The sequence below is a fragment of the Octopus bimaculoides genome, chromosome 4, assembly GCF_046866305.1.
Source record: "Octopus bimaculoides isolate indiv1 chromosome 4, ASM4686630v1, whole genome shotgun sequence".
Lineage (NCBI taxonomy): Eukaryota > Metazoa > Mollusca > Cephalopoda > Octopoda > Octopodidae > Octopus > Octopus bimaculoides.
In genome coordinates, this window is record NC_142931.1 from 82,722,155 (window position 1) to 82,735,169 (window position 13,015).

General features: G+C 36.1%; 1 protein-coding gene across 5 annotated transcripts in view; it reads left to right on the forward strand.

Moving 5' to 3' along the window:
- LOC106882353 (DENN domain-containing protein 3) overlaps positions 1-13,015 on the forward strand; it is a 59,621-nt gene that overhangs the window by 6,585 nt on the left and 40,021 nt on the right. For 4 of the 5 annotated variants that reach the window (XM_014933001.3, XM_014933002.3, XM_014933004.3 and 1 more), the window contains 4 exons: positions 1,900-2,055; positions 4,826-5,120; positions 7,424-7,551; positions 10,239-10,426. In XM_014933001.3, coding sequence (XP_014788487.2) covers positions 1,957-2,055; positions 4,826-5,120; positions 7,424-7,551; positions 10,239-10,426 — 710 coding nt within the window. In that variant the 5' untranslated portion in view covers positions 1,900-1,956. The remainder of the gene's footprint in view (positions 1-1,899; positions 2,056-4,825; positions 5,121-7,423; positions 7,552-10,238; positions 10,427-13,015) is intronic. The other variant, XM_089350868.1, reaches the window with a different exon arrangement.

The window sequence follows — 13,015 nt, forward strand, 5'->3', positions numbered from 1 at the left end:
AGATCTATGTATTCTTAATGTAATTCTCAGAAAATCAGTATGACAGTGTGTGACATGGCTGACTCTTTAAATTATTGGTACTATCCATTCAAAAGGCTTCCAAACAGTTTCTGACCCTTATTTCACTTACAAGGTTTAGATAAATATTGCCACAAACTGGGCTCAAACCCTGAACCTCGTGATTTTAAAGCAAACTTTTTAACCATTCAGCCACCTTGTGTTCAAGTCCTCTTCTATCTATCTTTAGGCACTATTATTAACAACATTATTAACAACTAGCTCCATTATTAAATTAAAGTTGTTTAAGTTCCTTTTAAAAACTTATATATCATCATCATCATCATTTAACATCCCCTTTTCTGTGGTCCCATTTTTTCAAACAAGCATAGGGTCTATTTAGCCATAAGGTAAGGGTGCTAGTTCACATAACATCAGAGTATCCCCACATACAGGTGAGCTTCTGTGGTACATGACTAAGGGCCAACCCTCCTCTAAGTTTTGCATGCTTTAGTCATAGGACCTATTTGACCTGTAACTAGGTCTTGCTATTTGACCCGTAAATAGGGCCCTTGACAGAATGGATCTGGAAGGAATGGGTACTAAGGAACAACTCTATACTCACCGCATACTACTTCAGGAAATAAGGAGAATTCTAAGCTTTGATGATGAAGTTCTGAAAGATTTGGAATATATCTGGTGTTGTTTTGCATCCTTGCCCCAATAATTAAAATGATATTAGTAAATGATTAATGTTTTTCTTTCTTCATTGCATAAATATTTTCTTTTAACTTTTTATGTTCCTACATTGAGTACATTAACACAATTCTTTTTAATTTGTAATAATTCACTCACTACTGTTTTTATTATTTGATTCATTAGCACATGTACACACACACGTGCACACAAACGCATGCACGCACACACACACACACACACACACACAACCACAACAGGCTTCTTTTTGTTTCCACCTGCCAAATCCCTTCACAAGCCTTTTGTCAGCACAGCTCTATAACAGATAACACTTGTCAAAAGTGCCATGTAGTGGGACTGAACCTAAAAACTATGTGGTTAGGAAGTGGACTTCAATCACATTCAAAGTGCCAAAAGTTTTATATTCAAAGTATTAGATTCATGAGGATTTTTGAGTAAAGCTTTCTCTTAAGGAAATATTGACTAAGCCAACACTTGCTTTGAGCAAAGTACACACATTGGTCATTTGTTTTTCAGTCTTAAGTTGTGTATCACATTGAATGCAAACTGTGACAAATTCTATATGAATTCAAGGAATATATATTCTAGATGTCATTGATATTAAGTTCGCTAAATCATATAACCATAGATCATAATGAGAAACTAATTTTTCTGCTTCCTGTTTTGGAATATTGTGCCAATAACTACACAATGTCACCAGAGACAGTAGTGTACACGTTACTGTCAACTGGAAGTAAGGGACAGTTATGATGTCACAATAAGGAGACACACACACAGACACATATATACATATATACTGTGTACTTCTTTTAACTTCATTTTATTCCCTCCATCATCAGCATCATCATCATTTAACATCCTCCCCAATAACATACCTCTTCATACAAAACTGCATATCATGTGAGACAAAGAGGAAACCTTTATATGATTACTTGACCTGCTAGCAATTGTGCTCTTGATAAAAATGAAGGACATATTGGATAATGTGATCTGAAAAATTAGGATAGACATGGAATATATTTAATCATAGGTCTATCTGATTAGGGCTGGAATAGGCCTAAACAACAATAATAATAACAACAACAAAATGCATGTCTTTCATTTGGAAAAATTGAAGAATTTTGTTTTTAACTGTGAATCTTTGACTATAATAAATTTTTATTTTCTTTTGCTTTGATGTTTCAGACAGTCGCACTATAATGCAATATGTCTTTGCTACAAATAGATATTTGATGTTCCAAAATGGATGAAAGAAAGCTAAAACTAACAAATAGTTTCATTGAAATGATGTTACTAGTTGGTGCGGATGATACCACTGGTTTGTGTCCATTTAACACTCAGGTATGATTTTATTCACATATAAAAATTTTCTTTTAATCTTTTACTTACCATGTTTCTGTTAACAAACTTGCTTCAGTATTTTGACTGCAGCCTTACTGGGGCCCCACATTGAAAGATTTTTACGTAAACTAATTGATTCCAGTACTTATTGTTTTTTTTTTTAAAGTTTAGAACTTACTCTATCTTCTTCTGCTAACTGCTAGATTACAGGGATGTAAACAAAACAACATCAGTGATTAAGTGGTGGTGCAGGGACAAATACAGACACAAAGATACACTCATAAACATGTATATGTGTATATGTATATTCATAAACATGTAACATGTATATTCATAAACATGTATATGAATGCCAGTGTTCTGAGAGAGAAGTTAGGCATAAGAGGAAATTGTTGCGGTGTGTCCAAGAGAAGAGACTGCACTGGTTTGGTCATGTGATGCTGATGGATGCTGACAGCTATATAAAGAAGTGCTGATCTCTCAAAGTGGATGGAACACATGGAAGTGGGAGATCTAGGAAGATATGGGATGAAGTACTGAAGAACAACCTTAGCAAGCTAAACTTTTCAGGTGAGATGACAAAGGACTGAGACACCTAGCTGTACTCAAGGAGACCCGTACCCCGCAGCAGAAGTGGTGAGACCGATGCTTCTGGTTGTGCAAAGAACCTTTCGTGGTGCCACATAAAAGCGCCTGTGCAATACCACATGAAAATGCTTGTGTGGCAATATATAATAGTGCCTGTGTGGCGTCACATAAAAGCATCTGTGTAGTGTCATGTAAAAGCATCCAGCACACTTTATGAAGTGGTTGGCATTGGGAAGGGCATCCAGCCATAGAAACCATGCCAAATCAGACTGGAATCTGGTGCAGCCACCCTCACCGGCTTGCCAGCTCTAGTCAGACTGTTCAACCCATGCTAGCATGGACAACAGATGTTAAAAATATAAAGTGTGTGTGTGTATGTGTGTGTGCGTGTAGTAAGATAGATAGATGGATAGACAGACAGACAGATATCCTATCTATCTGTCATCATCATCTTCATCATCATCATCATCATCTTTTAATGTCCATTTTCCATGCTGGACAGTTTGACAAGAACAGGCAAATCAAAGGACTACACCAAGCTCTGCCATCTTTTTTTTTTTGCATGGTTTCTACAGATGGATGCCCTTCCAAATGCCAGCCACTTTACAAAGTGTTATTTCTTTACTACCCACAAGGGGCTACACACATAGGGGATAAACAAAGACAGACAAACGGATTAAGTCGATTATATCGACCCCAGTGCGTAACTGGTACTTATTTAATCGACCCCGAAAGGAAGAAAGGCAAAGTCGACCTCGGCGGAATTTGAACTCAGAACGTAGTGGCAGACGAAATACCGCCAAGCATTTCGCCCGGCGTGCTAACGTTTCTGCCAGCTCGCCACTTTACAAAGTGTACTGTGTGCATCAGCAGCAGTGAAGTCACCATATAACTTGCAGAATAAGATCCCTCAACTGGGGATGGGTAGTGTTGAGGGACAGAAAGGTGTTTTGCATTTGAAAAAATACATAGCTACCTCAGATGACGAAGAGAGAGAGGAGACAGAGAGGGGGCAGGGGTCATATACCCAAGTCACAGGGGGGTGTATGTAATGAAATGGACCATGGATTGGAGAGGGTAGGTAAGTGGGTAAATTCACAAGATTTTGAAAGAAGAGTGGAAGCTAGAGGTGGAGGGGAAGGGATTTAACAGGGACATTTTGTGTGCTGGTAGGTAGACACATGAGGGAGAATGGGGGTGGGGTAGGGGTTGAAAAACATCAATGATGAGCATCGATGGGTTGTGGGAGAAGGAGGAGGTGTCATAGACATGAATTTTACTTTGCTGGGAGGGTTTCAGTCCTTCCTCATCTCCTCTGATGAGTCCCAATATCTGAAGATTGTTTCTTACTACCTCATCCCTCATTTTCTTGGTTCTTCTTCCCTCAGGTTCCCTCCACATTTAGAGATCAACACTTCTTTATGCAGCTGTCTTCATCCTCACACACCTATAAATATATACAGGCATGGAACATGGACATTAAATGATGATGATGATGATGATGATTATATATATATATATATATATATAAATATATATGTATGTATAATCTTATTTCAATCATTAGACTGCAGCCATGTTGGGATACCACCTTGCTGGGGTACTGCATTGGCCTTATCTTTTTAAACTTGGTACTTATTCTAACAGTCCTTTTACAGAATTACTAAGTTGTGGGAGAATAGAGAAGCTTACACTGACTGTCAAGCATATACATAGATATACAAGCTTTTTTCAGTTTCCATCTACCAAATCCACTCTTAAGGCTTTGGCTGGCCCAGAGCTATAGTAGAAGACACTTACCCAAGGAACTGAACCCAGAACCATGTGACTGGGAAACAAACTTCTTACCTCACAACTATGCCTGCACCAAAAACAGTTGCCAGAACCGGAATTGGAATCCATACCTGCATTCATGGACCAGATAATTCATTGTTCTGTTTAAAGAATTACACCTGGAATCTGGTGCCTTACACCACTTGACGGTTATGACAGCTATCTTTTATCTTGTTTCAATCATTAGTCTGCTGCCATACTGGGGCACCACCTTGAAGAATTTTAGTCAAACAAATTGACCTCAGTACTTAACTTTTCTTTTTCTTAAAAACCTGGTATAGCAAAAACATAAAAGATTTGTTATTATTCCTTTCTTTAGATTACAATCCTATAAATTTTTCTATTTCAGGTTTATCCACAAAAAGGTATCACCAGTTTACATAATATGTTCTCTGTGACATACGAACCAAAGCTTCTCAGTTATTTTTCATCCAATGTTGTTACACATTTTTATCCATGCCTGGTGGAAGAAATTCTCACAGATACTACAGTATCAGATCCAAAACTACAACAAATATTCCCCAAAGACTACAGCCAATCAAATATAGAGAGAAGATCTGTAGATAATGAACAAAATTCTGAAAATGCCAGTCAAAGTAGTTTGCTTGCTGATATTGAAAACATTGCTCACTTTTGCTTTCCAGGTAAGTAGAAATCACCCTGGTTTGGAACATTCCTCACATTTGCTGTTGTTGTGTGGGTGGAAGCATTTTGATTGGGTGCCAGCAAGGTTGTGTTTAAGAATTCCCTTTCCCAACCACCTGGTTCAGAGTTTGATTTCACTGCATGACATTTTGGGCTGGTGTCATTTACCATAGTTTGAGCTTGATCAATGCCTTGTAAGTAGAATTTGGTAGATAGAAACTGTGTGGAAGTCCATCACACACATGCATATATTAAAGTGTGTGTATGTGTGCATGCATCTTTTGTTGGTGCATAGCTCTGTAGATGCAAAATCAATAGATTAATGCATTTCAACAAAAATAGCTTGTGGTGTGTTTCATCCTAGACACATAGACACTCCTTTGTCAGTCTTACTATTATAAATGCAGTGAACCATGCATTTGCCAGTTTTAACCTAGAGTGATCAAAATACAGTATAAAAGGAAAATAAAATATAAAATTAATGCTTGGAATATTAATAGAAGTTCAAGCCAGATTGAATGACTATACAGTGAGAGAAATATGTTAGTCTATCACTCCTGTTACTTTTTTTTATTCATTTTTACAACAAATAGAGACAGACAAGTCTTGGTAGGATTTAGCTTTATTTGTCATCAAGACCACAAGTGTTACACTGGACTAATTTTTCTGGCTCTAAAGAAAAAGGCCAGTCCTTGGAAAGCCATTTTTACTATGTTATGAATGTAAGATTGTCAGGCAAGGCCATCAGTGATGATGGGCTCTAGAATTTGTTGAGACTTCAAGAGTTTTAGTTTTCTGTCTTAACTCTTTTGCTGCAGAAATCAGATATAATCACTCAAAATTTCATTACCCTTAACTGCGGAAAGTAGTTTTATATATCGTTCTATCATTTGTTAAAGGAATGTCATGCTTGAAACTACTTCAAGTTTATTGAAACAATGTGACAGGCAGAATATACCAGTTCTATTTTGTTGACAGTGTCGTGGATCCTGTTTGACTCTTGTTAAATAAGTGCCAAGAATTGTATAGTTCACTGCTGTACATAGCATCAGCATTGTAAAAGTGTTGATGTGTATTTTGTTACAGTGAAATGCCATGTTCAAATCAACCTGTTGACCTAGAGAAAGTTATGAGGTAATCCTTGTATTATATTTCTTCTTTGATTTTAAAAACAGGCTCTTCAAAGTTGCCTCCACCCTGAATCACTCAATAGGAGTTCAAGACTAGCCACCATATCATTGCTATTTTATTATATTAATTACAAATTTATTTTTAGGTGCATATAGGCGTATATCTGCAGAATTGTGTGTGTGTGTCTACACCTGTGCATCCAACTTTCTTCTGCATGTGTCTCTACATGTTCGTGTGTATGTGTGTGTGTTTAGTTATAAGGCACAAATAAAAGTTGCTGTTACTTCAAGATACAATCGGCAATAGTTCTTCCAAGTGTTGAGTCACAAGAACCAGCAAAACTTAACAGTTGCATCCACATGTGCCCTTTACCTAAGTATTGGCCAGAAAGAACTACTACCCTACGATCATTCACAAACACATATCTGACTTTCACAACATACCTGAAAGAAAAGGGCTGTTCTGAACCTGTCACTTCTTGAAGTGATATCAGCTTCTTGGTGAACTCAACAGCTAGCTCTCTCAGAATCCCCAGGTAAAGCTTAATCACCATTTCCGTGGCCCCTTTCGTATGGATCCTTTTCTGGTGATCACTGATGCTATCCACCCCAGCACCATGGTAGAATCTGTCTGAATCTCAACAGTTTGAAATCCCCATCTCAGCACTAGGTTCATGCCCTTTAACATAGCATCCAGTTCAGCTACATTGATGTAGTTGTAATCATCCTTTTTCCTGAGCCACGCTACATCTCCTACCTCAACACCTAAAAAGAGTAAAGGTTATCTTCTCGAAACATGCCAGCTCATAAGGGCCAGTTTCCCAGTTTCCATGGCTTATAGATTCCCCACCTGGATGGGATGCCAGTCTCTTGCCAGATTACTCATTTTTGCCAGCTGAGTGGATTGGAGCAACATGAAATGAAGTGTTTTGCTCAAGAAAACAACACGTTGCCTGGTCCAGGAATCGAAACCACAATCTTATGATCATGACTCCAACACCCTAACCACTAAGTTATGTGCCTCCACCTACCAACACCTCAACACCTCCTATTTTCAGAACAACTCCCAATGCTATACTACTCACAATGTATCTGCATATTTTTATGTGATTGTGTTGCTATGTGTGTGTATATATTTTTTCTTGACATTCTTTCCTCATTTTATATTTAAGATGGATCAAAAGTATACAAGAAAAAACCAAAAGAAAACACGGTCCATTATTTGGTTTTAACCAATTACACTGGTGAAAGATCATATGCAACATGCTTAACATTCTTTCGAGAGTATCAAGCTGTTTTGGTAAGTAAACTTTGTCTAAGTCTGTAAGAATTTCTCCTCATCCTGCTTATATCAGTCATATCTTTATATCCTGGTTTTATTCTCAACTAATTTAGAAGTCATTCAACTTTAAGGGAAACTCTCACAAGTAATTGTCATAACAGAATTGCTAGGGTGTTGGACAAAATGTCCTGTAGTATTTATTCCATCTCTTTATGTTCTGAGTTCAAAACTTGACAATGTTAACTTTGCCCTTCAGCTCTCCAGGATTGATAAAAAAAAAAAAGTTACCAGCCATGTACTGGCATCAATGGTGCTGCCTAATCCCTGCTCCATCAAATTTCCAAACTTGTGTCTAAATCGAAAACCACTACCACCACCATCATCATCATCATTGTTGTCATTGTTGTACTTCCTGTTATATATCTTGGAGAACCAGGTGGTCTCCATTTGTAAGGCACATTTTTCTGCATCTCATCTTTTTGATAGAGCTGCAGTCCTAGATCAAGAAAAGATCAAGATTGGGCATCTGACATCTTGAATGTTGTCAGGTACTCACTGGTCCTTACCTATTTGGCAGTGTAGTCAGTGGAAGTCGGAGAGCAACAATTGCCCAGACTGCAAGGTGATTGGAATCTTGAGGTGTATGAAAAGAAATCATGACTGCTAACTTAAGTTTTTCTTATGCGCCCTTTTAAAGCCTAGCCAGGCTCATGGGCTCGGTTTCCCGGTTTCTATGGCGTATGTGTTCCCCCCAGCTGGACGGGACACCAGTCCATCACAGCGTTACTCAAGAAATAGGAAGAAAGAGTGAGAGAAAGTTGGGACGAAAGAGTACAACAGGGGTCACCTGTCGGAGCCTCGTGGAGCTTAAGGTGTTTTCGCTCAATAAACACACACAACACCCGGTCTGAGAATTGAAACCGCGATCCTCCGACGCGTGTCCGCTGCCCTAACCACTGGGCCATTACGTCTCCACTGCTAACTTAAGTACAAGATTATAAATTCAAGGGGAGAGGTTAGTTGATTAAATTGTCTTGTACTTCATTTTATCAATCCTTGTAGGATGAAAGGCAAAATCTACCTTGTTAGAATTTGAACTCAAAATGTAAAGAGTTGGAAGAAATGCTGCTAAGCATTTTGTCCTGCGTGCCAATGATTCTACCAATTCAGAGCAATGACGACCCTGAAAGGATGAAAGGTGAAGTTGACCTCAGGAGAATTTGAACACAGAACATAAAGATGGACAAAATACCGCTAAGCATTTTGCCTGGCCTGAAATTTTGGGGGAGAGGTCTAGTCAATTAGATCCATCATGCTCAACTAGTACTTATTCTAATGGCTCTGAAAAGATGAAAGATGCTGCAGTGGTGATGATCATGATGGTCATGATGATGATAACTGTTTCTAGCACAAGGCGTGAGTCCAAAAATTTGGAGGACAAAAATAACCAATTATACTGAATCCAGTACTTAAATGCTACTTCATTTTATTGATATTAGAAAGATGAAAGACAAAGTTGGTCTTAGTGATATTAAACCTCAGAATGTAATTAGAATTATTAATTAATTTATATATTTATAATCAATAATTATACTAATGATAATTTTTTTCTTTATTAGTCATAAAGATGTGAAGTGATATAGGAAAATACAAAGAAACAGTAAACTAGAAGTTTACAAGGATATATGGAGTGGGGTAGAGAAGTTATATAAAGATGGATTGAGAAATGAAAGATGTTAGTGCCATTCAAATATTGGAGTTAATGTAATTAACTAAGCCCCTTCCACTATATGTCTAACTTATGTTAGAAACAATTACCAGTATTATCATTGTTAAAAGAGTGGAGGATTGATAGAATCAATAGAATGCTGTCTTACCATAAGTACACAAATATTGTCATCATCACTGCCGTCACTGTTATCATCATCGTTTTATGTGTGCTTTCTATGTTGACATGGGTAGGACAGTTCATCAGGATTCTACACATCAAAGGACCACACCCTCCTTCAATGTCTCATTTCTGACTTGATTTCTACAGTTTGAGGCACTGCCTAATGCCTACTGCTTTACAGTGTCTACTGGCTGCCAGTGCTTTGTGTTGTATTAGTGCTATTGGTGTCATCTTGTTTCTTGCAAAGCAAAAGAGAGTGTTCCATGATGGAAAAGAACAGAACTTATTGTGAGAGGATGGCAGTGGAAAGAATAACAAAGGGATTAGTATTGGTTAGTACTGGATAGAAGGAGTAGAAACAGAGGAGAGGAAGAGGGGAAAAGATAATACAAAGTAAAATAAGTACTTGTCTTTATAAGTATGTCACTTTGTATCAACCACCAATGTGAAAATATTTTATTAAGTTTCTCAATATGTATAAGGCATGTAAGACAGCAAGCTGGTTGAACCATTACCATGTTCTTTATGTTCTGTGTTCAAACTCTGCCAAGGTCGACTTTGCCTTTCATCCTTTCAGAGTTGATAAAATAAGTACCGGTTGAATACTGGGGTTGATGTAATCAACTTACCCCCACCCCCACTCCTGAAATTACTGGCCTTGTGTCACAATTTGAAATCAATATAAGACATGCATTTTGTTTACATAGAGTGAAGAAACTACCATTGACTGTTAGGATTCTCTGCTAACTTTTTGATTTATTTAAACCATAGATTCAATCTAATTATGTTACTTATATTCTATTGTCTATTGTAGAGTACTGATGGCTCAGTATCTCTGGAACAACAACAGCACCAGCAGCAGGAGGACAATTTGGAATCAGATGTAGGTTCTGTTTTCTCAGAAAGCTCTACTACATCTACCATCACTGTTTACATACCACAATGCTGTACCTTAATCTCCAAACAGCCTTACTTCACTGTGATGAAAGAATGCTTGTCACTGTTAGTCAACTTTATTATTATTATTATTATTATTATTATTATTATTATTATTATCTGGTCACCTAGATAATGGAAGCTATCTACTACCTCTAGCTTGTTCCCCCTGGCAGTTGATGGAATCTGTTTTCTGCACATTTTCAGGATTTATTGTACCTGTGCACCTTCCACATACAAAAGTTAAATGTAAAATCGAATTGATAAAAATTTTATATAAAAACCTAAATTACTAAATCTACAACTACTATGAAATCAATACGTTTTATCTTTAACTTACTTTAATGAATTATATATATATATATATAGGATCTATTATCAATAAGTTAAATAAAAAGAACATTGAACTAGCTAGGACCCTTGAAAATAAAAGTTGTCTTATTATTGATAACAATACAAATAACTACCAAACAATTAATAACACCAATGCAACCAATAATCACGCACATGTTAATGAACATATTAATACTTCAACTGTTAACATAGTTGATGAGATAAATCTTCCTAGCTCAAACAATATCAATTGCATATCCAGTAATACAACCAGCAATATTTATATAACCAATTTAGATACTTGTATCAATAATCAACATAGCAATATATATATAGGTAATAAGCCCCTTAATTGCAATTGTAGAATTAAAGCCCACTGGCCGTTGTTTAACCCGTAATGTGGTCTATAAATGTACAGTAGCTACTCCAACTAATAATTACATTTATGTTGGTTGCACAATCAACCTTAAACAGCGATTATACAATCATTTTTCCTCGTTTAAACTTAAACATAAAGCCAATAGCACATCATTATTTAATAAAATTTGGGAATTGAAGGAAAATAGTATCGATTTTAATCTTAAATGGGAATTCGTCAGGAGAACACAACCCTATAGAAATAGTAGATATGGCTGTGGACTGTGCTCTATGAAAATTTATGAAATTTTTAAACTTAAGGATAATCCTAATCTAATTAACAATAGATCTGACCTTAGAGTTCTGTGTACATTGTTACTCTCGCATCTTTAAATATTTTAAAAAGTAAATCTTGCTAATAATTCATTATTTTAATTCCTCTCATTTCCCTGACTATTAACTACTTTATTTAAGTTATAGCTTTTAAATATAAATTTAGAATACTTTTTAACCTTTCCCACCCACTGATAATATTCCTACATTTCTCTAGGTAATTCTGAGTCTCTTCTACCATATTACTTTTTCGAAAGCCTTAGCTTTAATTCTCTTAATTCTGTCCTATTTTTCTAACTTTATTCCTCCTTCTTTTTTACTCCTCCTTCTTTTTTACTCCTCCTTCTTCCCCCACTTTCTCTTTGTTCTGGTTTTGGCCATTAATATTATGGTTTTACTTATAAATAATATCTCTCTTCTACTACCCCACATTAATGTATATCTTATTTTAACTATAAATGTTTGTCTTGTTCTAATTTAACTATTAATGTTCCATATGGTTTTAAATTTAATACTTTAGTGTTTTGTTGTATTATTCTAAATATACTGAGGAATAGATATAATTCTCCAATACCTTGACCTAAATTCCCTTACCTTAAATTTTCTCTAACCACTCCTTAGGGTATTGTCCTTCCATTTTCATTTTCATTTTTTTTTTTTCTTTTCTCTTGCTTGACTTACCCCTAACCTGCTGGCCATTACTACTTAATCTACCTTCTTCTGAATTGAAATTACTATTACCCCTCCAATTAGATTATATAGAAATTAAATTCTTGTTTGATATGAATGGATATGAATTCAGGATATGAATGTTTTTGTTTGATTAACAGCCCAGTCAAGATGGTATTTTTTCTTCTCTTACTCTTGTTTTTTGCACACATCTACAAAATGACTTTCTAAAATGAAATTCCATTATGCAGCTGAGGAGTACATTTTCATTGCACATTTTATGTAGTGTTCTCACTACATGAATAAATGAAGTTTGTACGAAACATACATACTGCTATAACCTATTGAATTTTTGTTGCTTTTCTTCAAATTTTATTCACCATGGTTGTTGTAAATGAATGTCATTCATTTCTGGTATTTTGTGACAAAATGTTTGGCCAAAGGTCACAAGCACCTCATTTGTTTACAACTGAAGTATTACTTTCCTATGACTTGACAAGTTTCTATGGAAAATCGGAAAATAAAGGATGATGCATGACAGTGGCACCTGTTTACAACTATTATGCGAAGTCGTAGCAAGGAGACAATGACAGATACACATGCATGCACATGCACACATTTATATGGTCGATAAGATAAGTACCAGTTGAGCACTGGGGTTGATGTAATCAACTTAACCCCAACCCTGAAATTGCTGACCTTGTGCCAAAATTTGAAATCAGTATTTCTTTAAATTTATGATAAACTAACAATGTCTTAAAATTTAGTAGTAATTGAATAAACATTTGAATTTTCAGAACAAAACTTTCTGAGCTCAGTGACATCTTATCTTTGAAACAAAAGGTTTAATAAACATAGTAAATACTGCTGGGTTCTGTATTACAAAGTGGCTGAAGAATAAACCTTCATTAACAGAGGATAGAAATCTATTGTTAATTAGCTTGTCAAGTGTACTTGAGTTGA